General features: G+C 32.4%; 2 protein-coding genes and 1 long non-coding RNA gene across 5 annotated transcripts; 1 reads left to right on the top strand and 2 right to left on the bottom strand.

The window, feature by feature from the left end:
• The first annotated feature begins 137 nt into the window (after nucleotides 1–137).
• Nucleotides 138–2,225, top strand: LOC134277682 (uncharacterized). The gene is made up of 2 exons (XR_009994309.1): nucleotides 138–262; nucleotides 1,449–2,225. It is a non-coding gene; the product is annotated as an uncharacterized LOC134277682 (long non-coding RNA).
• Nucleotides 2,226–4,322: 2,097 nt separating this feature from the next.
• Nucleotides 4,323–11,950, bottom strand: LOC134277683 (NEDD8-conjugating enzyme UBE2F-like). The gene is made up of 7 exons (XM_062760008.1): nucleotides 11,890–11,950; nucleotides 9,809–9,928; nucleotides 9,422–9,585; nucleotides 8,268–8,370; nucleotides 7,043–7,101; nucleotides 5,909–5,971; nucleotides 4,323–5,711 (listed from the first exon to the last, which is right to left on the bottom strand). The coding sequence occupies exons 2-7, from the start codon at nucleotides 9,918–9,920 to the stop codon at nucleotides 5,658–5,660; spliced, it is 555 nt and encodes a 184-aa protein (XP_062615992.1). The 5' UTR covers nucleotides 9,921–9,928; nucleotides 11,890–11,950; the 3' UTR covers nucleotides 4,323–5,657.
• A 2,433-nt stretch (nucleotides 11,951–14,383) lies between these two features.
• Nucleotides 14,384–23,432, bottom strand: LOC134277684 (cell division control protein 6 homolog). 3 transcript variants are annotated; one of them, XM_062760009.1, is made up of 14 exons: nucleotides 23,337–23,432; nucleotides 23,007–23,138; nucleotides 21,642–21,779; nucleotides 21,082–21,183; nucleotides 20,879–20,959; nucleotides 20,625–20,726; nucleotides 20,188–20,387; nucleotides 19,782–19,945; nucleotides 19,568–19,674; nucleotides 19,043–19,182; nucleotides 18,530–18,701; nucleotides 18,018–18,220; nucleotides 17,677–17,817; nucleotides 14,384–16,103 (listed from the first exon to the last, which is right to left on the bottom strand). In XM_062760009.1, exons 2-14 carry the CDS (start codon nucleotides 23,134–23,136, stop codon nucleotides 16,014–16,016), a joined length of 1,770 nt encoding a protein of 589 aa, XP_062615993.1. In that variant the 5' UTR covers nucleotides 23,137–23,138; nucleotides 23,337–23,432; the 3' UTR covers nucleotides 14,384–16,013. The 3 variants fall into 3 exon arrangements, with proteins under 3 accessions (XP_062615993.1, XP_062615994.1, XP_062615995.1); XM_062760010.1 differs by having other exon boundaries at nucleotides 23,007–23,142; XM_062760011.1 differs by having other exon boundaries at nucleotides 21,082–21,180; nucleotides 23,337–23,431.
• Between the last annotated feature and the right edge of the window lie 3,146 nt (nucleotides 23,433–26,578).

Below are 26,578 nucleotides of genomic sequence, written 5' to 3' on the forward strand. Positions count from 1 at the left end.
ATACAGTGACTTTAAATTAAAGCGTTTTAATTTCTTCGACCATATCAAGTGCAATATTTAATAAAAAAAAAAAGAAGAAGAAGAAAATGAAATCATATTTATATAAATTTGATTCTTTTCTCTTAAAATATAGGTGAAAGCGAGTCGTTAGACTGCTACCAATGTACCAACGAAAAGACTAACATACACTGTATAGATGACTATAATGTCCAAAGCTGTGGTAGAGGAATGGACACCTGTCAAACAATTACGTCGTACTCAGGTAAACCAAACAATAACGTCATATTCAGGTAAAATCAACCAAGTAAGTCATTTTCAGGCAAAATAAAACAAGTAAGTCACAGACTTAAAACAATTTCTTCAATTCTTATATAAAAATACTAGATCTTCCTACAATATGGCATCAAGAAAACTTCTTCCACAATTTTTATAAGATTTCAGTTGAACTTCTCCCACAGTTTTGATTTGATTCTAGTAGAACCCCTCCTACAGTTTTGATGTGATTTTAATAGAACGTCTGCATGCTACAGATTTGATTTGGTTTCCGTTGAACCCTCCTTCAGTTTTGATTTGATTCTAGTATATTTCCCCCTACAGTTTTGATATGATTTTAGTAGAATTCCTCTTACAGTTTTGATATGATAATAAAAAGAGTCCCCCCCTACAGTTTTGATATGATAATAGAAGAGTTCCTCCTACAGTTTTGATATGATAATAGAAGAGTTCCCCCTACAGTTTTGATATGATAATAGAAGAGTTCCCCCTACAGTTTTGATATGATAATAGAAGAGTTCCTCCTACAGTTTTGATATGATAATAAAAGAGTTCCCCCTACAGTTTTGATATGAATCATATGATAATAGAAGAGTTCCTCCTACAGTTTTGATATGATTTCAATTGAACTCTTCATTTAATTTTTATTTGATTCTAGTATATAAACATCTTACAGTATTTATTTGATTCTAGAAGAATATCTCCTACAGTGTTAATTTTATTTCAGGAGAACGCCTCTAATTATCGTGTTTGATTTCAGTAGAACTCCCAGAACACTTTGAGTTAAAATTCTCCAAATTTTGTTTTTTGGTTTGATTTCTGTAGAACTTCTTCAATAGAATTCTTTCAAATTTTGGTTTGATTTCCTTAGAAGGCCTCTCACAGTTTGTACGTATATAAATCCTCGTATTAACCATTTTGTTTTGATCTCAACATACCTGTAAGATTTTTTTTTGTAGTTTATTTGAAAAATGCTACTTTATACCGTTTACGTCTGATTTTCAAGTAAGCTAATATATAACTGAGCTTCATAAGTTAGATGACCATTAAAGCCCCTTGGTTTCTTGTTTTATTTATTTCAGGTGAAGGGCTTGGTATGTTCCCAGTAACAAAATCTTTTTCAGTAGATCATGCTTCTTTCTTCCTTTTTGCGAAAAGTACTATCTGTTTTTCAGATGTATCAGAGAGGCTTTCCATATTGAAGTCTTGTACAACAAATGTGTCCTGCCATCTTCAGAAACAGGAATACTACAGATCCTGTAACCTGGTCAGCCCTGGATGGGTGTGTGTTTATTGTTGTCACCATGACAAATGCAATATACACGCTGCTTCCGGGACAGTATCATCGCTGAGCACCAAGTCGTTACTAAGACAGATATTGGATTATATTTTACTTTGCCTGATAATTTCTGTGAACAAGAACATTTTTGTATTGATGTTATAGCTGGAAAGCAATTAAGTTTCAGACACGTCTTCCAATGCCATAAATTCTGCAGAACTAGAACAGAAAAATGGATAGACTCGTTTGGCCACCGTTCGTTTAGGATTTGGATTTGTGTTTTCTCTTATAGCACCATTAGTGGCTTACTCACTTGATGCTGGCAATCGAAGAGACTTAGGAAAAAGAGCAGTGCCACGCTGGTTACTTTTCATGAATCTATATTTTTAAAGTTTATGATACGCATCACAAAAAATACTCACACGTTTATTTCATGGCTAAAGGAGTGGTTATCCTGTGCTCTTAAATTTCTCATTAATAAAACTTCCTGACATTGATTTTCATCAAGTACTTTAGTATTAGATCCAAATGGAAAATTGTGTGAGACACGAAGTGCTGCTTATTTTTAATGTCGGAGCTTGATATGAAGAAATTTTTAAACAAAGAATGCATGGGAAATACATTGATTTATTATCACAATATTAAAAACACTTTGGAGTGTATTTGAAACTTATATTTAGTGTAAAACATATTAGATTCATATGTTAGAAAACACAATTAAACACCGCTTCTTAAATCTGAACACAACTCGCTAATAGGCATACGCCATATTAGTTTTCCTACCTCCTACATCAGCACTGTCTCAAGGGTACATAATAGGGCTGGGACGAAATATCGATATATCGAGATATATGTGCGGACGATACGCATATCGATACATATGAAGAAATATCGAAATATCGCCCAAAAAAAATCTGACTTCTGTTTTTCTTTGTTTATTTAACATTTGGGGTTTAATATATGTATATATATATATATATATATATATATATATATATATATATATATATATATATATATATATATATATATATATATATATATATATATATATATATATATATATATATATATATATATATATATAATGAATAAGCTAAATATAAATTAACACCACTTGAGTAAAATATTTTTGTTTTACAACATATAAACAACAATTTTGAATAAATTATTCTTATTTGCAAAGAAATTATAATTTGTTTATTTTAATGCAAAAAAGATTTTATAAGCAATTAAACATATCGTGATAATATCGTATGTGGCTCAAATATCAATATACGAATGAATATAGAAAAAGTTGTATCGTCCTAGCCCTAGTACAGAAACCCTTTGATTTCGTTATATCTTATTGCTTTACCTCGTTGCTGCTGTGTGCTGTACCTGTAAAAAGATATAATGAAGATTTAAGGGTAGACAGGGAAATAAAGGGTCGCTGTTTTAATAAAACAGAAATTGAGAATGCATGTTAATTTTTTGATTACAAAGGAAAAATTAGAATACGTGTATACATGTATATATTATTGAAATTACAAATACAATTTTTTTTTCGGGTTTTGAAGTAATACAGTATGTAATGGTAAGCCGAAAATTGTCCATTACGACAGGAATTTAAAGACAGGCCATGGCGCATAAAATAATTAATGCTTATGTTATCTGCGATTATGATTTGTGACATAATGGTCAATTTGAGACATAACTTAATTCAAAAAAATTCACCAAAATCGAACATTCCTTTGCTCTACATCTTTAGGTATGCACGTCGCGTTCTGCTTGGATGACTTTACCTGGCATTGCTCATCAAGTTAGACAAAATATGATTTTTACATTACTTCTGTAAATTACAAAAGAATAATCAAGCATTTTTTTTTCTTTTTTGACAATGGTATTACAATGGAAACCACCAAAACGTAAGCTTGGGCTTGAGGTTTTCTTGTGTAATCCGATGATATTTCAGAGTAAGCAAGAATTTTCTTATATAGATAACTGCTAGGATGGTTCTCAGTTTGACACAAGAAAACACAAGTGTTGAAGAATTGGAATCGTCTTTTTTTTTTTTAATTCTGCAAAACAAGATTTGATCTCAACCATTTTCTTTAACTCAGCTTGGATTTATCCTTCTATTTTTTATTTATTTTTTGTGAAATTGGAAGAATATTTTTTTTTTATTTTAAAAAAACTAAATGTACTTTTTTCTATAGCATTTAAATTGAGAGATGTTTCATAATGGATCTCTTCCACTTCTTCAATCATTCCTCTAGCCCTATACAGTATGACCTTGATGATATACTTAATCTTAGCTAAGTCAATGTCATCACACCTTTAGACCATTAGCAACAACATACATTTTATTCAGATTCTAAAGTTTCATCTTGTAACCATTTGGGTGGAATACTCAATAGTCACAATATCGTTGCTCAGTGACCTTGAAATTTTCAGATATGACTTTTTTCCATTTTTTAATAGCACACATGCATCACCAGTGACCTTGTTTCAAACTTTCAGTGACTCTTTGTGGAGTGAAGTGACCTTAATCTGAATCACTTTGAGCCAAGCTTGACACACATAAATACAGGTCTCAAGACAATCCAATGATGCTTTTGAGTAAACAGGAAGTTGAAAAAAAAACATGTACAGAAGGTGTTGCATGATTCTTGCCTTACATTTCATAATTTTGTGTCTTCTTAACGTGCACTGTCTGTATTAAACGTTTCGAGTATCATCATTCCAGAAATATTGTACACATTAATAAGAAAATAAACAATTCAGTTCATCACATTCAAATATCCATAATTTATTAGTAGTATCTTAAAATGGGTAGAAGTAACAATTCTTATTACATTTTAAGGCTTTGCCTGTTTTCAACATTCATTGTCTTCTAAAAAAAGAAAACTATTAATAAAGCCATTTCCAGTATTCTATGCAAGTCATAATGACAAACAGCATACATGACAATGGAAGATAGGGAGAAAATAAAGAATAAAACATACTCCTCGTTAACTTCAGCTTAATTTGAAAGCATACACAACTGATGACATAATTAAATACATTCTATGCATATACTGTTACAGGTCTACATAGTCAAATTTAGTCGAGTAACCACTTTTTTTCCTGTAGTTATGCAGGATTCAGCTATCTCCACAACTGGAAACAAAATATCACTTTCTGGAGATCAAGCAGTACATTTAAACTTCGTATCTTCATATGAAACAAAGTTAAACGAATGCACACAAGTACTGGAAGTATTCTGTATAGTGTTTGTATTCAACAAACAGCAAGTCTTTACCTTATCATCTCAATATATCTCCTTACTATTTCTTTTCTTCAGATATCAGATTTGTATTTATTATTTGCTTGAAACCCATCACACAGAAATACTATGTCATAACTCTTCACTTTGTAAAGCTTGAAATTACATTCAACTCAATATAAATCAATTTGAAAATATTCATACACAGTAAAAAAGTCACTACATGTACATGTATATAGACTTACTACTTATAAAGCTTCACATGTTCTTAACCAAATGAAACATCCTAAAGTAAAATATCACTACCAGTTTGTTATTAGAATATGATTAGCACCATGCTCCAAAACACAAGATTTCAAACAAACAAGTATAAAGAAGAGGATTTGTGTACCACTTTCAAAACACTATTGGGCATTTTCAAACTGGCATTTACTAAGGAAAACCTTTTTATACTTGAACAGAGACAATATAAGCACTGTACATATCATATCAATTGTTGATGAACCTGCATAACCATTGTTCATCATTCTGGGGGGAAAAAATCACCCAGAATATCGTTATATAATGAATCAAAGCAATAAATGTATAATAAAAACGGAATAGAAATTTTAGGTATAATATACAAAAATTATATGTTTCTAGTTTATCTTAGACTGAGTAGGAGCTAATGACTGAAAGCCTAATGTGTGTACATGACAAAACACTCCACTCTGTAAACATAAGCCCACTGTGTCCTTGTTTTGGGGAAAAAAGCCTGAGACCTCAGCTGTAAATTGTTCCTTTATAATGCTAACTGCTGTAAACTCTATCACGAAGTCACACTGGTGGCACATTAGAGAGGTTAAAGGTCAATCTGTATCACCTTGTTGCATACATCTGTATATAGTCTCTCACTTTTGCTTTGAATGACTCCTGAAAAGTTAACAAAAAAATCTGTACCTCAAATTCATTTAAAGGGAAGATATATTGTTCTTTTGCTGATTACTTAGAATTATATAAATAACTACAAATAATTCAAAAAATCAATTACAGATCATTATTAAGTTAGATAACTTGTTTTAGTCTCTCTGTATTTTTTTAAATCTCCTTTTATTAAACAACTGTTGTACCTTGTTTCTAGAGTAGTGATCTGCAGCATCAACATTTAGAGGATCGTCAAAGTTCAATAAATCCTGAAACATTAAACAGATGCAAACATACATGTTAACAATCTCCAAAATAAGCATGTAAATTTGCTTTATTCTATGAATAAGTTAAGCAGTTTTATCTCTCTTTTGAAATGTAGAAAACTGGCAAAGACACCCCGATCTAGGGACAGTGACCCAAAAATGTAACAGTATCTTTCATTACTGTATAGGGGGAAAATAACTCGCGGTGTTAATACGCTATATTCAGTTCATTAATCTTTCAGTGAATAAATTTTCAATAATCTCCATATTTTATCTGGAAATTTGAGAATAAACTACGATGGGTTTATATACATGTACGTGCAGAACATGGTCATTTCAGTAATTACGAGTAGTAATTGTCATCCAATTATTTTAATTATCACGCTTTACTTTAATACTAATCAGCAGATAATAACCTGTCTTTGTTAAGAAGCTGTTTTAATAGCCAACGCTACATGCTTCGTCAATCAAAACACGTGGGACAAGGTTTTGATTACACGTGCGTAACTAATGTTACCACGTGTATTTGTTACATGTACCTGCATTATCATGCATATTAATTTTTATCGACGTTTTAAAAACATTCAAGTACCTATCGAACTTACTGAAGATTTTGGAAAGATATTATTTTGTTGACCTACATAAACACATTTATTACCGTCCAGTGGTTTTTCGCTGCGTTGTATTGAAGATCTTCGGGTGTACATGCACTCATCGTAAGAGGCCTAGCATATAGGAAAGTCATTAGACGTTTATTGTCAACAACGTTTTATAACTGCACCTGTTTTAATTAATCAATCGTCAATTATTTATCAAATCTAACAATTTTATATTAACCTACCCTGTTGATGTCATTTACATGTAGCTAAACGGATATAAACAAGGGAGGTAAATTTTATTTTATATCAATTCCGCGAATTCAAGAAACCGCGATCGTGTCAGATGGAAGAAAAACGCGAAAATTACAACCCGTGAAATTAATCCCCTATACAGTATCCATCTGATTTTGAATATTTGCTTGGAGAATGAGTGCAGCATAGCATTCTGTAGTATCAGGTTGTACTATAAACTTACTGAAAATAATGAATTTAATCCCCAAACTACATCTTTCAATCTTCTGGTTGGTGCCCATCCTGCAATAGAAATGTTTACAAAATAAATCACGTGTTTAAGAAAACTATAATTGTGGGAAAAAATTATTTCAGTGTAAACCTAATTTAAGCTTTCAAAATAGTGATAATGGGAGATAACTTTTAATTCTAACTATTCTTCCAAAGACCACACCAAAAAAATCGTATATAAGTAAATGCAAGACTTCCATATAGGAAAATTCACGACATTCTATCTATTTTAACAATTAATAGTAGACTAGTGTATTTTTTTCATTACAAGAGGCCCATGGGCCACATCGCTCACCTGAGTAACTTTGGTGATGCCATTCTTTACCAGATTTCCTCCCTTGTAATACCTATTGTCATGCCGTACCCCCTCCCCACAATGTCACAATTTAACAATTTAGTATCTACGCTACCCAAGGATGCTTCCAATTAAGTTTCAGCTTTTCTGGTTAAGTGGTTCTTGAGAAGAAGATTTTAAAACTTTTTTCCTATATATTTCTATGTAAAATTTGATTCCCTATTGTGGCCCCGCCCAACCCCAGGGGTCATGATGTGAACAATTTAGTATCTACACTACCCAAGGATGCTTCCAATTAAATTTCAGCTTTTCTGGCCAAGTGGTTTCTTGAGAAGAAGATTTTAAAACTTTTTTCCTATTTATTTCTCTGTAAATCTTTGATTCCCTATTTTGGCCCCGCCCAACCCCCGGGGGTCATATTTTAACAATTTAGAATCTACACTATCCCAGCATGCTCCTAAATAAGTTTAAGCTTTTCTGGCCCAGTGGTTCTTGAGAAGAAGATTTTTTAATGACCCCACCCTATTTTTGTCTTTTTTTGATTACCTCCCCTTGTGAGGGGTCTTGGCCCTTTACTTTTACAATTTAAACTCCCCTTTACCTATGGATGCTTTGTACCAAGTTTGGTTAAAATTGCCAGAGTGGTTCTTGAGAAGAAGTCAAAAATGTGAAAAGTTAACAGACAGACAGGCGAACGGACAGACGGATGAACGATGGACAAAATGTGATCAGTAGAGCTCACTTGAGCCTTCAGCTTAGGTGAGCTAAAAACTAAGCAGCATTTAGACCATTATTACAGCACTATAAATATAGAAAATAAGGTTTTCAACTAAACACATATATATTTACATTTGTGATTTATGAATCCATATTCAACACATACCCAGACTATCATAAGAACTTTGACGTAACAAACTTAAACAAACTTCTCCATCTTCGTTGATGTTAGGGTGCCATATCCTTGTGTTACATACAACCTGAGGTGGCTATAAGGGAAAAGAGAACAATATTACCTCATGTTTCATCCTTTATACAGTGGCTATCACTCATATGATATCACTTTTACATCAACATTAATTATCAACATGTAACGTTGCTTTGGTTTTTGGAATTAAAATAATTAAGTAAAATTAATGTGGATTTAAATAAAAATCACTGTAAAACAATTAAAAGCTAAGTAAATCATGTGATAAAAAGAATCTTTCATTGTTCGTGGTTGGAAAAGATTTTTATCAACTAAGTACCTTATATGTGTATATATCTCGCATGAGTAAATCAAAGTTCTTTTTATATTACCATCTGATACAAATATTTCACTTTCTATTTGGAGAAATTTGAAAGTCTCTGTTGTCCAAATTCTTGAAAACATTTGTTGGTCATAGAGGAAACAAATCACAGTTACAAGGAAAAATAAGTAGTGACTTTAAAAATTTACAAGCTTACTGAGTGTGTATATTATTTCCTGCCTTTACAAACATTGATAAGAAAAAATTTTTTACAATAATCCTTCTTGTGTTATTGTTTATCAGGGGTATTAAGAAAAAGCTAGTATGCATGTATATATGTCAAAGGATATCAAGCTACCAGTATTACTTGTTACCGACATTCTTAATAAACATGTTAAAATGTTTGTCTAAAAATAATTAAAAATTTAGTAAATAAGATAACTCCAAGGTTCTATGGCTTTGATCAACCCTATATGCCTCAATATAATTGTACAATTCTCAATTACTATGGGTTTGTATCCAAAAAAAAAATGCATTGTGATGAACATGTATGGGGATTTTTTTTTGAATATCAAGATAACATCAATTCATAATATTTTTTACTACAATTTCAACCAAATCTCCAAATTATTCTCAAAGATCTATATAATGCTGTGAAAACATTACCAAAAATTTCCAAATGAATCCATTTCACTTGTAATGCATTAAATTAACCACTTTAACCCTTCCATGAATGCTTATCAAGATTATTGCTCACTAATAATGTAATGATCCACCTTAAAATAACATGAATGATTGTGAAATTGCTTACTACAATGTTATATTCTTCGGGTATATCAAGAGTGAACTTGAATTTCCCACTCTTCCAAAAACCTTCATCGGGTACAATGGTCAATGTGAAAATGTGTAATTTATTTGGATCATCAAAATGCACTGTGCAGGTTTTTGGTAAGTTCTCCTCCATCTCTTGAACCTCTGTAAGAAATGAGAAAAAAATACAAAATAAAAACCAACAAAATACAGTCAATTAAATCTTGTTATCTCAAACTAGACTGGACCAAGATATCCCAGAGTGTGTGATATAGAGGTTAAAATACCCTGAGAAAGAGTGGTTAGAGCTTCAAACTCACATCAACATATCCATGTTTAATTTGGTGTTAACCTAATTATTTTCATTTAAAATAAAAAATACCAGTACCTTTGACTAAAAGTTTATCTCGAATTGAAATTCTCTTTGTGACGTCATCCTGAACAATCTTGTTTTTGGGGGACTCTTGGGGTTGTTTTAACTTCTTGGAGAGAGTGATCATAATTTTATCTGGAAAATCAAAAATATTGTTACAAGTTACAATGGCAATAAACAATCACAATCGAATGATTATGGATAAAACATAACAAGATCATTTAAATACAGCATAGTATTAAAAATATATAATATGAATTGGCAACTAATTAGATCCAGTTCATATAAATGATTCACAATTTTTAAGCTACAATAAAATGCATGGAATATTTTTTATGGAAAATGCTGATGGTTTTTTCTCTCTCTTTGATAATGATAGTTTTCTCAATTTTCTTGTTTTTAGAGATCTTTACATTTTCATCAAAGCTCCATAATCCTGAAAATTTCCAAACAGAATACAGACACAGGCCTGCTGTATGTGGAAACAAAGATGTGGAACTGTCCGAACTGGATATTCAAAATTTACAACTTAAAGAGAAACTACATGTTTATAGTATATATAAAATGCATGTAATGTTTATCATTACAGTTTCAAACATTTTGACATTTTAAATAAACTATCATAGAACAGATGAGAAATAGCATTAAATTATTCTCCTTTCAGTTTTATAAGTATATTTTATAAATTAGACATGTTGGAGAACTTTAGACTCAGGAGATGATAGTGTTGTCTTTTTGGATAAAAAAAAAGAGAGATATCTAGGGAGATTGAGAGATCAAGCATTATTAAATATTGATGAAAAGGAAGTTTAAAACTGTTTCCATCTTATAAACAAATCAAATGAGGTGCAAATGGACCGAGTGTGGGCAGTGAAAACTGTCCAAATGATCGGGCGGTGGTCCCATCCTTTTACAGATTCCTGGATCCACCTATGATTACCTACATTATGACCATACACTGTTCATTTTTAAATTTATAACATAGTTTTATATACTTATTAGATTCATCGACTTGATATCTCACCAAACTACACGTGAAGGAAATCCTACATACTTTCACTTTCTCCTCCAACTTATCATGTATAATGAACAGTGATGAAGTACAAATGAAACCCCTCTAAACTAGTTTTATCTCCAACCTCAGAAATTTACGTATATTTAATTAATCACATATACTCTCATTATGTTTGACATCGTAAATAAAATATGAAACAATATTTAGAATGTATTCTTCCCTTAGCACAAAACTGTTTTAGGTTTTGTCAATCATGTCAACAGGTCCAGCACAATCTCTTGATTAAGCTATATAGCTTTAAAAAGCCATATAGCTTTATTAAGCTATTCAAAATAGCTTGATAAAGCTATTTATATGCAATTTTTAACAAAAACGTTTTTTGAAAAAAAATAAACAAAAAGTCGTAAATATTTTACTATTCATATATGTACTATGGACTATCAAAAATTCAACCTAAATCATAGAAAGTTTTAACATTGCTGCTGTTGAATACTTTTAAGCAAAATATAAATTTCCATTATTTGAGTAACTGTGTGTGTGGTGAGGCGTGGGTAAGTATGATTGCTTCTCATTGTGCTGAACTGTTACTAATCAATTATCCTGTTGGCCATAACTGGCCTCCTTTATAATTTCATTCAAGAAATAACTGTGTGGTCACTCATCAATAGCCCCAAAACATTTAAAACTTTGAGTAAAAAGTCTCTCAAGGGGACGCAATTTGGTGAGTGATTTTTACATGCATTGTATTCAGAGCAGTACAAAGTTTAATATTTCCACTGCACCAAGGTGCGAATTTTTTCACCTGTTGAAGAAATAACACATTTGAGAAAAAAGTCTGAGAAAATAGCTTAATCAAGCTATTCTGAATAGCTTAATAAAGCTATATAGCTAAATCAAGATATATAGCTTAATCAAGAGATTGTGCCGGACCTGGTCAATTAGTCATTTAGTGACTGTTCAATGGTGTTGGTTAATTACTTAAAGTACAACTAATTGATACGTTTCAGCAAACTGTAAATCTCTGAAACATCGAAATGAGTACCACAATGCAGTGATTCTGCCAGTAAATAATCATAATTACCCTCCGATCTTCCACATAAGTAAAAATGTAAGTTCTTGTGTAGTTGTTGTTTCTTCTCACAAAATTTATTGTATGTCGATCCCGATCCGTTTAAAACACACGTTTTTTATAATCGCTTTTACCCTAAAATAATACACTGTATACCTTCCAAATTCACTGTACGTAGATATCCAAATGTTTGCATAGAATTAACAATTGCTTAATTCAGGAAATGCACCACTTGCCAAACGAATGAATTATTCATTTTTATGACACCAAAATCCATGTAACTGTCATTCAGAACAGAGACATAATAGAGGGACCGCTGACTCATTTTCGCGCCAAATTATATGTCTCTGTTCAGAAGTTATTTTCTTGCAATTTGATGTCCAAGTCATCTCAGTGATAAAGTATATGTACTCGTATATTATAATATCTACAGCTAGTATGCTTTAGCCAAGAGAAGCTGTATATTGGATATGAACAAGAGACACATGACATGGGTCACTTCGCTCACCTGAGTAACTTTGGCCATGCTGTTCTTTAGCAGATCTCCCCCCCCGTAATACTCATTGTGACCCCACCCTACCCTCAGGGTCATGAATTGGACAATTCAGAATCAACACTACCCATGATGCTTCTATATAAGTTTAGGCTTTTCTGGCCCAGTGTTCTTGAGAAGATTTTGTAATGACTTTATCCTATTTTTGTCATCTTGATAAACTCCTCCTTCACTCAAGAATGCTTTGTACCAAGCTTGATCAAAATTGGCCCAGTGCATGGTTCTTGAGAAGAAGTTGAAAATGTGAAAAGACGGAGAGATGGGTGGATGATGGACATGGGTAATCAAATAAGAGGCCCATGGGCCTTATAGGTCACCTGAGCATTATGCAACAACTTTCCAGTGATTTAATTTAATTCATGTTTTAATCCAGATGCTATGGCGTTCACAATTTTGAAACAGACACCACTGATCATCATAACAATACACTTAGCAATTGCTTACTTTGTTTACTTAATACCCATAGGCAGGGTGGGGGAGCAAAAAATGCATTTCAAGTAATAAGTAATATTCAGCAATAATCAGTAATGCCCCTATCACACATGAACCCCTGACCCTTAGGCCTAGATCCACACATTGCACAATTTTTGAAAAGGCACCCTTGCTTTTCAAAAATATTTGATTAATACCAAGGAGCAGATCTCAAACAATTCATCCAGTTTCAGTATATAAGTACACCCCCCCTATGGTACCCCTGACCCTGGGGCCTTGAAATTCACAATTCTGGAAGATTAGGGTCCTTGCTCATCATAACTACATAGGTAGTTCATCTGCTTAATACCCAAGAGCAGAGAAGAAAATTTTCAAAGATTTAATGTATTTTCACTATATAATCAATAGAGCCCTGCCCTAACACCAGAACCCCTGACCCTAGGGCCATAAAATTCACAATTTTGGAAGAGGCACTCTTGCTCATCATAACTATGTACTTAGTTAGATTTTTTAATACCCAGGAGCAGAGAAGAAGATTTTCAAAGATTTAACGTATTTTCACTATATAATCAATAGAGCCCTGCCCTATCACTAGAACCCCTGACCCTAGGGCCATAAAATCAAAATTTTGGAAGAGGTATTCTTGCTCATCATAACTATGTACTTAGTTTATTTAATTCCTAGGAGAGAAAAGAAATTTTTTCAAAGAATTCATGTATTTTCATTATATAATCAATAGAGCCCCGCCCTAACACCCGAACCCTGACCCTGGGGCCATAAAATTCACAATTTTGGTAGAGGCACTCTTGCACATCATAACTATGCACTTAGTTAGTTTATTTAATACCCAGGAGCAGAGAAGAAGATTTTCAAAGAAATAATGCATTTTCAATATATACTTATTTAGCCCCGCCCTAGCAATAGAACCCCTGACCCCAGGGCCATGAATTTCACAATTCTGGTAGAGGACTCAATGCTGATTACAATCATGCAAACATTTTGACTACTTGATGTCCAGGAGTAAAGAAGAAGATTTTTAAAGATTGCATTAATTTTAGTGGTTTTTGCCCCACCCACCAGGCCCCAGGGGGGCAGGGACCATGAAATTCACAATTTTTGTTCCCCTTCACCCATAGATGCTTTGTGCCAAATTTGGTTGAAATTGGTTCAGTGGTTGCAGAGAAGAAGCTGAAAATGTTCAAATGTTAACGGACAACGCAAGACGGACGAAAACAGATAGCAATAGGTCACCTGAGTTTACTAAGGTGATGACCTAAAAAGCTCACTATAGCTTTCAGCTCAGGTGAGTTAAAATTATTGTCTATTCATTATGTCAAAACAAATCTACATGCTTGTTTAAAACAAATTCATGTAGTGGCAACTTTAAATAAGTTTGAAAAACTTGAATTTCTTTTAAATCCAAGAATGCTTGGGGACATAGGTCCTGGCAAAGAAGTGATGCATATATAAAAGTTCCTCTTTATCTGACACCAATTTCATGAAACAATGCTGAAACAAGCATTCAATGCAACATTTTATTATAAATGCAAAATCAGATACATTTAGATATGAATTACTCAAAACTTTAAATAAAAAAATTTAAATAAATACTTAATATGTTGATATAAATAAATGTACATACATGTAAGTATTGTCTTATAGAAACTTTCCAGAATACTGTAGAGATATTTTTTTCCGCGGGGTCATGATTCCGCGGAATCTCAATTTCTGTTTAATCCGCGTTGATTTTCTTGACTGTCACTGTATGCCTTACATTTATATTAAGTACGCTTGGACAAATTTCCGCGGAAAATTTGTGACCGCGTACATAGTGTAAATTAATACCACGCGGAAAAAAGTACTTCTACAGTACTAACAATAATTTATATCGAAATTAATCAAGAAGTCATTGATGAAAACAAAAGTAACTGCAAGTCAAGAAGCGACACACTCCAAGAAAAAAATATAGTTCAATTGTCTCTCATAATAAATTACGCATGTCGACTATTCATACACTGAGTTGTAAAGCATGTACAATTTTATGCATATTCTATGCATATACTGCGGTACATTAATGAAAGATTTTTTTTTTTCAAATGGAAAACTAGAAATGACTAAACCAAATAGCAAATAATTTGATAATTCATGTTATACACAAATGTACCTTTGGAGAAATAAATCAACATCCCAATGCTTTTGTGGTACAAAAAGTGTATGTTTTTCCAAGGCCTAAGAACAATATATTTATGCAACTGACTACAATTTCATGCAATTTGTTGATAAATAACAATTGTGTGATTGTATCTTTTCTTTCAAACATACAGTAATGGTTATTAGACTGTGAAGTCCCTTTTAGATGCATTTTAAAGTTAGCAAGTTGGCTTTGAGAAAAATATGTATTAACCATGTATGTTTAGAGGAGAGCCTCAAACTGTTTTTTTTAAATGCATTTCAAAATTATGTCTCTATCTTAAAGAAAAAAATCGTTTTACATTCAGCTTCTATGAGTAAATATATTTTATTCTTAGGCTTAATAATTCTGAAAGAAAAGCAAATCTAAACTAAAATGTTTTTGTTTAACAAAAATGGTCATGTGAAATGTATTCAACTTTATATTTAAAGTGCTTCCTTTCAACAATTTGCACTGAAACCCTTGTAAAATAAATACACATACATAAAGCAACAAATATTCCATGCTATAAATTACAATACTTCTCAAATCATCTTGTTTGAATATTTCACCATACCATATAAATACAGGCTAAATCTATCTTCCATACCATCCATAGCATCAAGTTTACATGCATTCATGATCATTTGTAAACTATGCAAAACATGTTTTATACTAAATAAAACTTGCCTTTATAATTAAGCATTCACAATAATCAAGTGATACATGTATTTAATAAAAATAAGACAAAAAATCCCCATTCTAAAAAATAAGGAATTACCAGGAATAAAAATTAAAAACTAGTTTAAAAATTATTCAGCTATAATATACTACAATTACTTCACATTCAATATTTTAACAATTTGCTCCCCTGTCTGTTTTCTGGGATTTCTGATCTCCATGACATGGCAATAAAATCCCTTGTGTAAAACCAAATACATTAAAACATTGTACAGAGGCGGGTGATTACTAACAATCAATCTATGGTAGACCATCTTGTAGAATTGACGACATCAAAACCTTGTCTTGAAGAGCATGTTCAAGTTCTTTTTCATCCAGCTTCAGCGCTACCTTCAAGAGTAAATAGATCGATTTAAAACCTGAGTACAAGTATTAAGGCTATCTAAATTTAATTCCCTGGTTCTCAGGCCAATTTTCTCCAAAACAGATGCGGGAGGGCGGCATTTTATTTTTCATTTTATTGGCAATAAAGTAGATGAGGGAGGTATTTTTTTTTAATTTTAATTTCCGATTTTTCTTTAACATAAAGATAATTTTTTTAATCACATATATACTTTCCATTTCTGGTCAAAATTTCTGCTTTATCCATTGCTTAACAGCGTGTAAACATCATAGGTAATGTCCTTGAAAGTATTTTCAAACGAAGTAGCCAAAATCTCATTGTAAATGGCTACCGGAAGTGATATTTGAATACTAAACTACGAAACAAATGAGGTCAGAATTTTTTTTCCCGGATTGGTCTCCGCAATACCAACTTTTTATTTTATCAAAAATACAATAAAATCGGCAATGCGGCTACCTCAAAATGGATGCGCGCGGGCCTGAGAACCAAGATTTCAGTTTTATATGGCCTAACATTGTACAATAAGCCATACTCATATGGTTGTAGCTATGAAACAACATACATGTACAATGTATACATACATGTACTTGTAAAATTATAAACACTGGCTGTAGAAAAAGTGGGTCATCTTCTATGATAATTATCCAGGGTTCTCCATCATTTGAAATGTTACTGTGTTGCAGAGTTAACGCGAAGAACTAAAATTTCGCGGAATTTTCGCGATCAAATTCGCAACTAAATCACTATTTATGAAAATTACAAAAGAATACATGCACACACTTATTTTTAAAAATCGCTAATTAGTTACACAAATGGTATGGTTGTACATTTTGAGAAAAGTAAAAACACGTACATTCTGAAAAGCAGAGGAAATTCTGACCGATACAGTCGTACTAATTAACATTTTTCAAAGTAAATTTGCCGTGATTATTTATCAGTTTTCGTGATCGAATTATCACATTACAAAAACAAAAAAAAAAGAAACTTCAGAACAGTAAAATATTTTAAGAGTTCCTAGAACATGTTCAAAATTTTAAGCAATTTATTTACATCAATTGAATGACTTATGTTATGTCTGACTTAACAGTGCTAAAATAATTCTAGAGCCGTGGCTCTATAGAAAAGACATATTTAAATATTTTTTTTTTAAATTATACACTGTATTTTATTGCAACTACCAATTAACCCTTACATGGAAGTGTGAAAACAAATCATTTGTCTTCGTTCTATCATGCGTAAAGTCCGGTGAGGGTCTAAAAGATAATTAATTGATTATGCAAGGTGAAGTCCTAGTGTTTAAGTGCTCTAACTTTTATAATTGAAAGAGGATATAATTGTTTAATTAAAGTCTCAGTAAGAGAGGAATTGTGTGTTTAGATTTTCTAATTGTCACAGATCTTTCTGTGTTGGCAAAATTTTTACTGTGTTGCATGCATACAATTTGAATTGTTACTGTGTTGGAGAAAATTTTACTGTGTTGCTTGCAACACAGTAAAACGGCTCATGGAGAACCCTGATTATCATAAATATTGACAAAAGAGACAGGTTGATTAACAATACCTTTGCCATCCTTCCATCTTTGACTTTCTTGATCCCTGTAATACCGCGGGTTTCCAGGAGACTGATTATACCCTGGTACTCGGAGTAATCTACTGAGGCCATCTGTCTCTTCTTACATATCTTAGTGTACGTGTCGTGTAGCTGAAATGTATTTAGTTTCCGCTTAGAGAAGAACACAGAGGACATCATGTATGAACATTCAGGGTTTTCTTGGTAAAATAAATGTAGGTTTTCTGTATATATTTTTTATCACAAAATTTGTCTTTCTGAAGTATGACTCTTGAATTCATATTTGATTTTAAAGACCATTTTCATGATTGACAATATATCATTCTACTTACTTTGCCCATGGTGACTTCTTTTAATTTTCCCTGTTTCACCATAAGAAGGAGTGTGCACACAATAAGTTTCTGCTGTAGAGGAATGCTTTCTTGACTGTTAGAAGTTGAACTAGAGCCGTACACTTCCGACAACACTTTGGAAATCTGCATGACTCCGATCTTCTTAATTGGAGGGTTTACTTTGGTGGGACTGTTTAGACAATCTGAAATATTTTTTTGTTTGAATTACTACCCCATGCATATTGTTCCTTAAAATGCTTATGTTCAATCATTTTTTTAAATTTAAAATCAAGTATAAATGAAAATCTTAAATATCATTTGTCGCACTGACATCTAAAGGAGCAACCAAAAATCTACTAAATGAAAGTCAATAATTTTTTCCCTAAACTATATAATAAGATGATAAACTTTTCGTTCACTTTTATTTTGATCCTCCTAGTTTTCTTCAAACATAATATATATCCTTTTCCTTACTTTAAGACCTACAGTACATTGCATTTTAAAATACTAACCAGCTGCCGAGACTTTTAAGACCTGTTGAGCTTTAACTTCGTGCTCGACCATTTCAATGGCGCGGCGACACACATCCAGTGCTTTCCTCATGTCACCTGCCACTGCGGATATCTTCCTGGCACAGAACTGCACCGCACTGGGCTCCATAACAGATACACCATCCTTCTCCAGCTGTAATCAAGGAAAACAAACTAAATAAATATATTAAACAATGAATAATGTAAAGAACTTTAAATTAGTCCAGTATCATTTTCAGGAGTTTTAAAAGAGATTCACATTTTCATATAATCAAATCACAGTGTGACAAAACTACAAGCCACATTCAATTAAGAATTTATGTTTTCCATATTTGTATGATACTCAAAATATAGCCTTTATAAATGAACGAAATGAAGTCCAGCTTTGAATTTTTGCCTGAATTACTTTTATTCCTTTCCTACAAAAGAGTTTAACCCCCCTATTGCCTCTCTCCCTCTCAAATTTTAAATTCCTCTCTTGTTCTTAATTCATACCATCAGTAGTCTGTCCTGGAGAATAGCAGCAATCTGTTCCTTACTGTAGGGAGCAAAATTCAGCAGCTGTGGCTTGCAGTTTGGCCTGGCTTGCAGACGAGGCAAAATTCTGTCTGTCAGGTCCAATGCGTTGGCAATACCTGTAGGATAGAGAATGATCATTATAACAAGTTTATATCAATGGTTGGAATAAAAAATACAGGTTCATGTACATTATGATTTTTTTTTAATTTTTATACCTCCCAAAAATGCTTATGTCTATCATATCTATCAAAGTTAAATGCCCAAACTTGAGGATAAATGTTGATTACTATTCATACTTACAAAGAGATCAACTTCTATCCAAACATTTATTTTGTTCGTCAACATGAACTTCAAATTTTCATAAATTTCATTACCTAGGTCATGATTTTTATCATTTTGAAAAAAATTGTTTTCTGAAATAGTGCTATTATATTCAGCATTACATTTTTCTTTTAGAAGGAGAATAAGCTAGTTTTTTATTTAACTCTTTAAGTAACTAACCTATCAATACAAGTCGAGATTTCTGTAAAGAGGGCCACTCAAAAATCGTGTAGAGGATTTCTTGATTTTTACTGTCCAGCTGATCTATTTCATCCAAAACCATTATTCTACAAAGAAATATCATGATCCATAATAAAATATCAGATGTTCTTTGAACAATTTTTTTAAAAAAAATTAATTTCACTATTAATATCAAGCCGTTTCTGTTATTTACATGCTGGGTCCCGTTGTTGTCAGACATTTCTCCACAGCTCGAAGCCTGTCCTTGGCTGATGGTGGCGACTTTCCAGTCAAGTCAGTGTATAACTTCCCATATACTGTTGCCGAGTCTTTCAGTGTCATGCAGTTCAAGTACAGACTCTTACAGCTGTGAGATGCCTGCAAAATCACAATTTACTGGTTTATTCCAGAATCTGTTGATTTAATAGAGAACACACTTTTCTGAAAAGCATACATGAATTAAAGTAAACAAAGACACAAACATTTTATCCAGTAGTTATTTCATGTATATTTATATGCAATTAATAGTTGTTCGTAGAGATTTTTTTTTTACCAATCAAGATTGTAATCTAATAGTGGAATCAAAGAATCTTTTTATAATAAATAATTTTTGTTCATACTTTGATGTTGTCCAAGATGTGTGATAGTGACGCTGTTTTGCCTGTGCCTGGGGCTCCAGAAATATAGAGGCTGCCTGAGGTTTTATTGGAGACGTGACTTTTGACAAACTTGTTAATTTCTTCCACCTCTCTCTCCCTTCCTACCAGTCTGTCAGGTTTAGCTGTGTGAAATGTCTGCTTGGCTTTATGATATGCTTGTCCTATATAAAATGCATATCGGTAATATTATCAGTATTTCTTATGAAGTCAAAACTGGTTAACACAACATAAACTTAACTATGGATTCTATGAATACAATTCTTTCTTGGTAGTACATTATATATAATAGTCTTTAAAAATGTGCTTACCTTGTTACAAATAATTTATTAGCCCTAAAATATGAGCCATTTGTAAAGATGTGTAATCAACTAAATTTTCACCAATTTTTGCTTCCTTACCATTAGGACGTTGGAGTTTGAGCACTGGGGATGATAATTTTTTCTCCTCTGCTAAAATCTGTTTTCTGGCTGGTGATGACAAAGGCTTAACACTACAAATCCCTACAAACAAAATCATAATGCCTTCATGATTACAAACTATCAATTTGATTGAAAATTGAAATCTGGAGTTTTTACAATGTATGTTTGGACTACAATCAATAGACATATTGTAATACAATATTATATATCAAGCTGTTCAGTTCATTTTATACCTGGTAATTTCGCCTTGACCGGTGTATTCTCTTTATCAGCACCATTGTTTGCTTTAAGTGGAGACTTCACCTTTGATCCAACTGAAATTTTTAAAACATTTTAATTTGTGCAACAATAAGTTTTTGGATATCTTCAAATTTTTGGGGGTCCCATTCAGTTGAGATTGGAATTTGACAGTTGATAAAGTGTATAAGAATGTTACCTGAAGTTGTGGAATTTATAGCTTTTTGTTTGGCTGGAGAAGAAAAAATCCCATCTTTCAGCTTTTCCGTTGTTTCAGGCTGGGGTACATTTTCAGAATCTGCTCAAAAAATTAAACTCTCAATATAGTACATTTTACCAAGCACATGAAATTATAACATGGTTGGGCAAGATGTCATATATTATTTACTGCAAACCAACTTTTATTCGCATTGACTTTATTTTGCAAGTTACCGTGGGTTAATTAGTTAGCGACGATTAATTTTCATGATCAAGCCTTTTTTTTAATCTGTTGTTAATAGAGACAAAGACTTTAAGGATCGGTTTGTGGCGAGAAAAATTTTCACCATGACAAGGCTCTCGTGAACATCATGAAAATTTCTTACAGGCAAATAAAATTTGGTTTACAGTACTATCTTAATGGATTGACAAAGTCAATTCATTTCTGTTTTTTTTTTCTCCATTTCAAATTCATTTATATGCACTTTTCATTAGTTATAGGTCAGTCATTTTAAATCAATGGATCCTATCACTATGTGATACAAAGTGTATTTTCTTTACCTGATAACTGTTTTGTGCACAGTTTTGTCCTTAGACTTGATCTAGTTGGTGTTTCTCCACATCTTTTAAGGGTCTCAGTACTCTCCTTTGACTTTTTTGTTGGAGAACATTTCAGTGCTAAAGCAGCATCATTTTCATCTGAAATGCGAAAATGCATATAAAAAATTACCTGGTGTATTTTTCTGCATGGTCAATTATTTTGAAAAGACTGAAGAGTAGACTTGTATCAGGTTCTCATGTTTTCAATGGTCATTACATATATTTCTGTTAATCTATTTTTCATGCTTTAGTATTCCCTAAAATGAGTTTATATTCCTTATTAGCGGAGAACTTGACATGATAAATTTATTGAAAAACATCATAATTACAAGAAGAATAACTTTATTTAGATGCTCCTATTGTGACAATTACTGTGACTGCAAGAAAAAGATTATTCAATAAATTTTAGTGTTAAGACTCTTTTTACGCTGCTAAACTGTAAATTTCTGCTTGAGAAAATTTGGACAGATAATGCAGAGAGCTACAGATGCATGCATTGTAAAAACCTTCAACTTACGCTGCCGATTTTTATAGCTCACTTCAGGTATTATTTCTTATATTTAATGTTTACCCCAGCTTTATAAATGATATTCAATAACCATACATTTAACTCCTATTCCTGAATTTTTATTTACCTGCCACCGCTTCAAGAATGGCAGTTTGTGGAAGTGGTCGTAAAAATTAATTTTTTAAATCAACATTCCAAATCCAGAGGACTATTCAGACCCAACCGTTGAATGGTATATAAAGTACAGTATCAATAATTGAAGTAAAATATATGAGTGTGATCATTAATTATCGGATACATTGCAAGAGTGTAAAAAAGCATAAACTACGAGAAATAATACCTGAAGTGAGCGACAAAAAATCGGCGGAGTAAATCGAAGGTTTTTATAACGCATGGATCTGTAGCTCTCTGCTTTATCCGGATTTTCTCAAACAGAGAGCTACAGTTCTGCATGCTAGACTTATTTTATGAATTACTGTCCGTCACCAAACTTTGATAAAATGTTTCAACAAATCAAATAACTAACTGACTAATGCAAGACATCCTTTTCATTGGCTAAATCCTATTCACATTTTTTAGTATTAGAAAATGCACATAAAGAAGACTTAACATTATTTGAGCCAGCAAAAGCGATTTTGTATGTTATATCATATATATTAAAAAAAAACTGTACTTTGAAAAATTGTGAACAAAGCTGTAATGAATTCAAGTTAGGGTGTTGATCTTTCAAAAACTTGTAGCGTCAGGATATTTTTTTCCATATTCTTCTTTCCTTTAAAGTGCATTATAATTACCAGACTATGCATTTAATATATTACCATCACTGTATCTTTTTCTAGGAGATTCGGTCTGGGATCTGCTTTTGTTCTGTGCTCGTTGTTTTGCCCTTGTCGATCTAGTTGACTTTTTAACTTGAAATTCCAACTTTCTTTGTACTCGGGTTTCCATGTCTGCCTCTACAAATAAATACCCAAGTACTACACACCATAAACTTCTTAGTAAGCGGCCAAAAAATGTAAACAAAAGTTTTGAAGACTTTTTGGCAAATTATATCACATAAAGTTAGCGATATTTTTTAGTATGCTATTAAGAAAATAAGTCAACAATTCATTTAACATAATTTGAAAATGATCAACGCTGTGAATCACCTGTAAGCTCTTGTTTTCCTGTCCACGTAAATAGACCCAAGCTGACAAGGGACAAAGTTGGCGCGAACACAATGTGACGTCACGTCGGATAGACCAATCGCTAATCGGGTCAAAGATAAAATTACAAACCGTGCTAAAAAACATCGTTTTCCCGAAATTTTGAGTTTTTCTTGAGTAATGGGTGTCATATAATGACATATCTAGAGACATATCGGTCTCTGATATATCAATATTTTTTTCAAGATTCAAGACTATAAGATTAACAATAATGATTGAAATTTCAAAAGGAAGGAAAAACTTAATAAACTTGGCTTTAAAACTTGCATAAATCATATATATAGAATGTAAAATAATGAATTTTAAAACATGCCAGTTGTTCAGCATATTTCAGACACTTACTTTCGTTTCCTTGAAGGGGGGAGGGGGGCAAACTTACCTTAAACTTACATTAAAAATCTTGGATAATAAACAAAAAATAATTTTAAAAAATATTACAATAACCCCCAACCTCCCACCCACCACCATAATCAGGGGCGTAGCCAGAGTACATTTGATGAGGACGCCTGGATAGGCTGGGGGTTTGGGGGTCGCCCTAAGACCCCCAATGGGTCCAGAGCGAAGCCCTGGTGGGGGTTTTGAATTTTCGACGATTTCGATGCGCATGTTTGACCCTTCTGAAAGCATTTTTCTTACACTTTTTCTGTTTGTTATGCAGCCACATTTAAGGTCTGTTCTTTCCTTGTATAAAAAGCGGATAGTCACTTAAAAATAAGAAAAGATCTGTCCAAAAGCGAACCCACTAAAACAATTTTAGACTTGAAGCTCGACAAAATACGTATGGTAACATACAGTTACCGTAATTGGTTAGAGTGGTTGACTGGTTTAGACAGACCACGTAATTGACTGATAGTCAGGCTTACATTAATATTAAAAATACACCTCCAACGATTAAAAATATCAAAGACAGAAGAATTCTTTTCAACTCATTTTCTTGCACTTATGTACATTGTATACATTTTAAAATGATGTTCATAAATATTCACAAATCTGGTATCTTAAACTTTTTGCAACAATTATAAAAAACATGTAAAATATACTACTGGTTTTAAGATAGTGTAACAGATGCCTTATCAGGGGCGGATCCAGGAATTGAAGTTAGGGGGCGCAAGATTTAGGCAGGGGGACTGGGGGCCGCCTTGAGGCCTGGTGGGGGCCAGAAGGCGAAGCCCCAGGAAGCTCATGGATTCTAGAGGTTTTGTAGGGTAAAAATGAGGTCTACCAAGTACTGCGAGTGGACGTTTTAAACATCAATTTTCTCGACAAAACTATGTTTATGCTATCTTTGACAATTTTAGGGGCGCCCCCTCCCTTAAATCCGCCTTTGCTTATTTTTATTTTTCTTAAAGGTTAAACTGAATTTTACCAATTTTCGACTTTTGATGTTCATATATAAAGATGAATAATGATTTTTGAAGTATCCCATGAATCCAATATTACTGAGGTTAAAATGGGGGGGGGGGGGGGGTGTCCTTACAGAAGTTAAGCATTGCGGTTGGAAGCTAAGGTAATTTCCATTAAGGTAGGATTCTTCTCACATTTCTTGTATTTAAGAATTGATGAAATTTTCACAGAATCAAGAGGACAATATCACTAAGTGATGGTATCAGTGAGATTAAATTTGACCGTTTAATATTAGAGGGAAGGTCAGGTCAAGGTCATTACCTTTTCCCTGGACATTAAGGATAAAAAATTATTGTTTCCAATCATGCGATCCCTACTTGTAATTCAAAAGATTGAATGTTTTTCTTTTTGCATAAAAAGATACTACCATATAAGGCCTATAACTAAAGATGATATTACCAAATTGACATGGATAATTTAAATAAAATAGATATTTGCTAATCCGAATTTCCTCTACTTTTCTTAAATTTTTAGGATTTATTAGTTATTTTTATATGCTTCCTATATTTAACTTTTTCCAATTTTCACATATAGTAAAGTTGTTCTAAAAAGGTACAAAATGATACAAAAACGAAAAGTTTTGATCGTTTACTGAGAGAGAAATAACACTTCTTGCGGATATTTTGGCTCAAATTTGTACTTATGTTTGAAGCATTTAAAAGCCATCATAGTTCTTGTATGTGTGAAAAATCTTATTTATATGATATATTTTGAAACTTTAGTCCCTTATCATTAATTTAACTTACATTTGAAAATTTCGTCTAGTCTTTGATTGCGTAAAAATTGTAACCAAAGTCAATGTTATCTAATAATTTTGAGAGGCAGAAAAGAAGATATTTTCATACGCCACCATTCCGCCAAAAATACAGTCCCTGATAGTTTTCAAACACAGTTTACCATTTCTATTTAAAGTTGTATAATTGTGATGAGGAAAGAAAAATATGGTCTTTTAAATCTCTTACATCTAAATATATAAGACATATGAACAAATATACTTTGAATATTCCATCTAGTCAGAAACCGTAGAAGAATCCTACCTTAAGAGAAATTGACATTTTTGGCATTAAATAAAATTATCGTTTCTTTTAAGGGAACCGACTGGGGTTTTATACAGGGTTAACAACTATAGCTTCCAAAGATTCACTTTATTTTGAAACGGGGTGGGAACCGCTTAGTTGTAGAAGACAAGAAGCTAGATTAAAAATAATGTTCAAACTTCATAATAATTTAGTGCCAGAATACTTAATGGACATCCTTCCAAATATGCGCTGTAACACATCTATCTACTCGACAAGAAATTCTCAAAATTATGATATTCCAAAGTGTCGATTACAAACTTATAAGTCTACGTTTATTCCTACTGTAGTTAACGAATGGAACTCCATTCCACTTGAAACTCGAAATTTACAGTCAATGTCAAAATTCAAATCTAAAATTAGTAATAAAAAATCTAGATCTGCCCCACCTTCATACTTTGATTACGGTAACAGAAGACTTAATGTTCTTCAAACCAGACTACGACATAATTGTGTATTAAATAACGACCTTTATAGATGCAATTTAATATCAAGTCCCTTGTGCACATGCGGTAAAGTTGAGGACACATATCATTATTTTTTCGTATGTCCAAAGTATGCGAACGCCAGAAATGAATTTTTAAATAATTTTTTACAATTTGATAAAATCCACATACTAGATACACATGTCTTATTATGGGGGGGGGGTTGATTCACTGAATAATGCAGAGAATGAACGTCTCTTTTCTTTTGTTCAAACATTTA

The sequence above is a fragment of the Saccostrea cucullata genome, unplaced genomic scaffold, assembly GCF_032062105.1.
Source record: "Saccostrea cucullata isolate Sc308-1 unplaced genomic scaffold, CSIRO_AGI_Scuc_v1 ctg6607, whole genome shotgun sequence".
In the NCBI taxonomy this organism is placed as follows: Eukaryota; Metazoa; Mollusca; class Bivalvia; order Ostreida; family Ostreidae; genus Saccostrea; species Saccostrea cuccullata.

Bases quoted from the DNA above. Each gene is read 5' to 3' on its own strand.
- LOC134277684 (XM_062760009.1), bottom strand. From the start codon at position 23,136: ATGGAAACCCGAGTACAAAGAAAGTTGGAATTTCAAGTTAAAAAGTCA. The intron at 19,183-19,567 runs GTTAGTTACTTA...TCTATCCTACAG, and splicing joins ATCTCGACTTGTATTGATAG to GTATTGCCAACGCATTGGAC. The intron at 18,702-19,042 runs GTATGAATTAAG...CCTTGATTACAG, and splicing joins TCCAGGACAGACTACTGATG to CTGGAGAAGGATGGTGTATC.
- LOC134277683 (XM_062760008.1), bottom strand. From the start codon at position 9,920: ATGATCACTCTCTCCAAGAAGTTAAAACAACCCCAAGAGTCCCCCAAA. The intron at 8,371-9,421 runs GTAAGCAATTTC...TTTCCCTTATAG, and splicing joins CCGAAGAATATAACATTGTA to CCACCTCAGGTTGTATGTAA. The intron at 5,712-5,908 runs GTACAACAGTTG...TTAACTTTTCAG, and splicing joins ATCACTACTCTAGAAACAAG to GAGTCATTCAAAGCAAAAGT.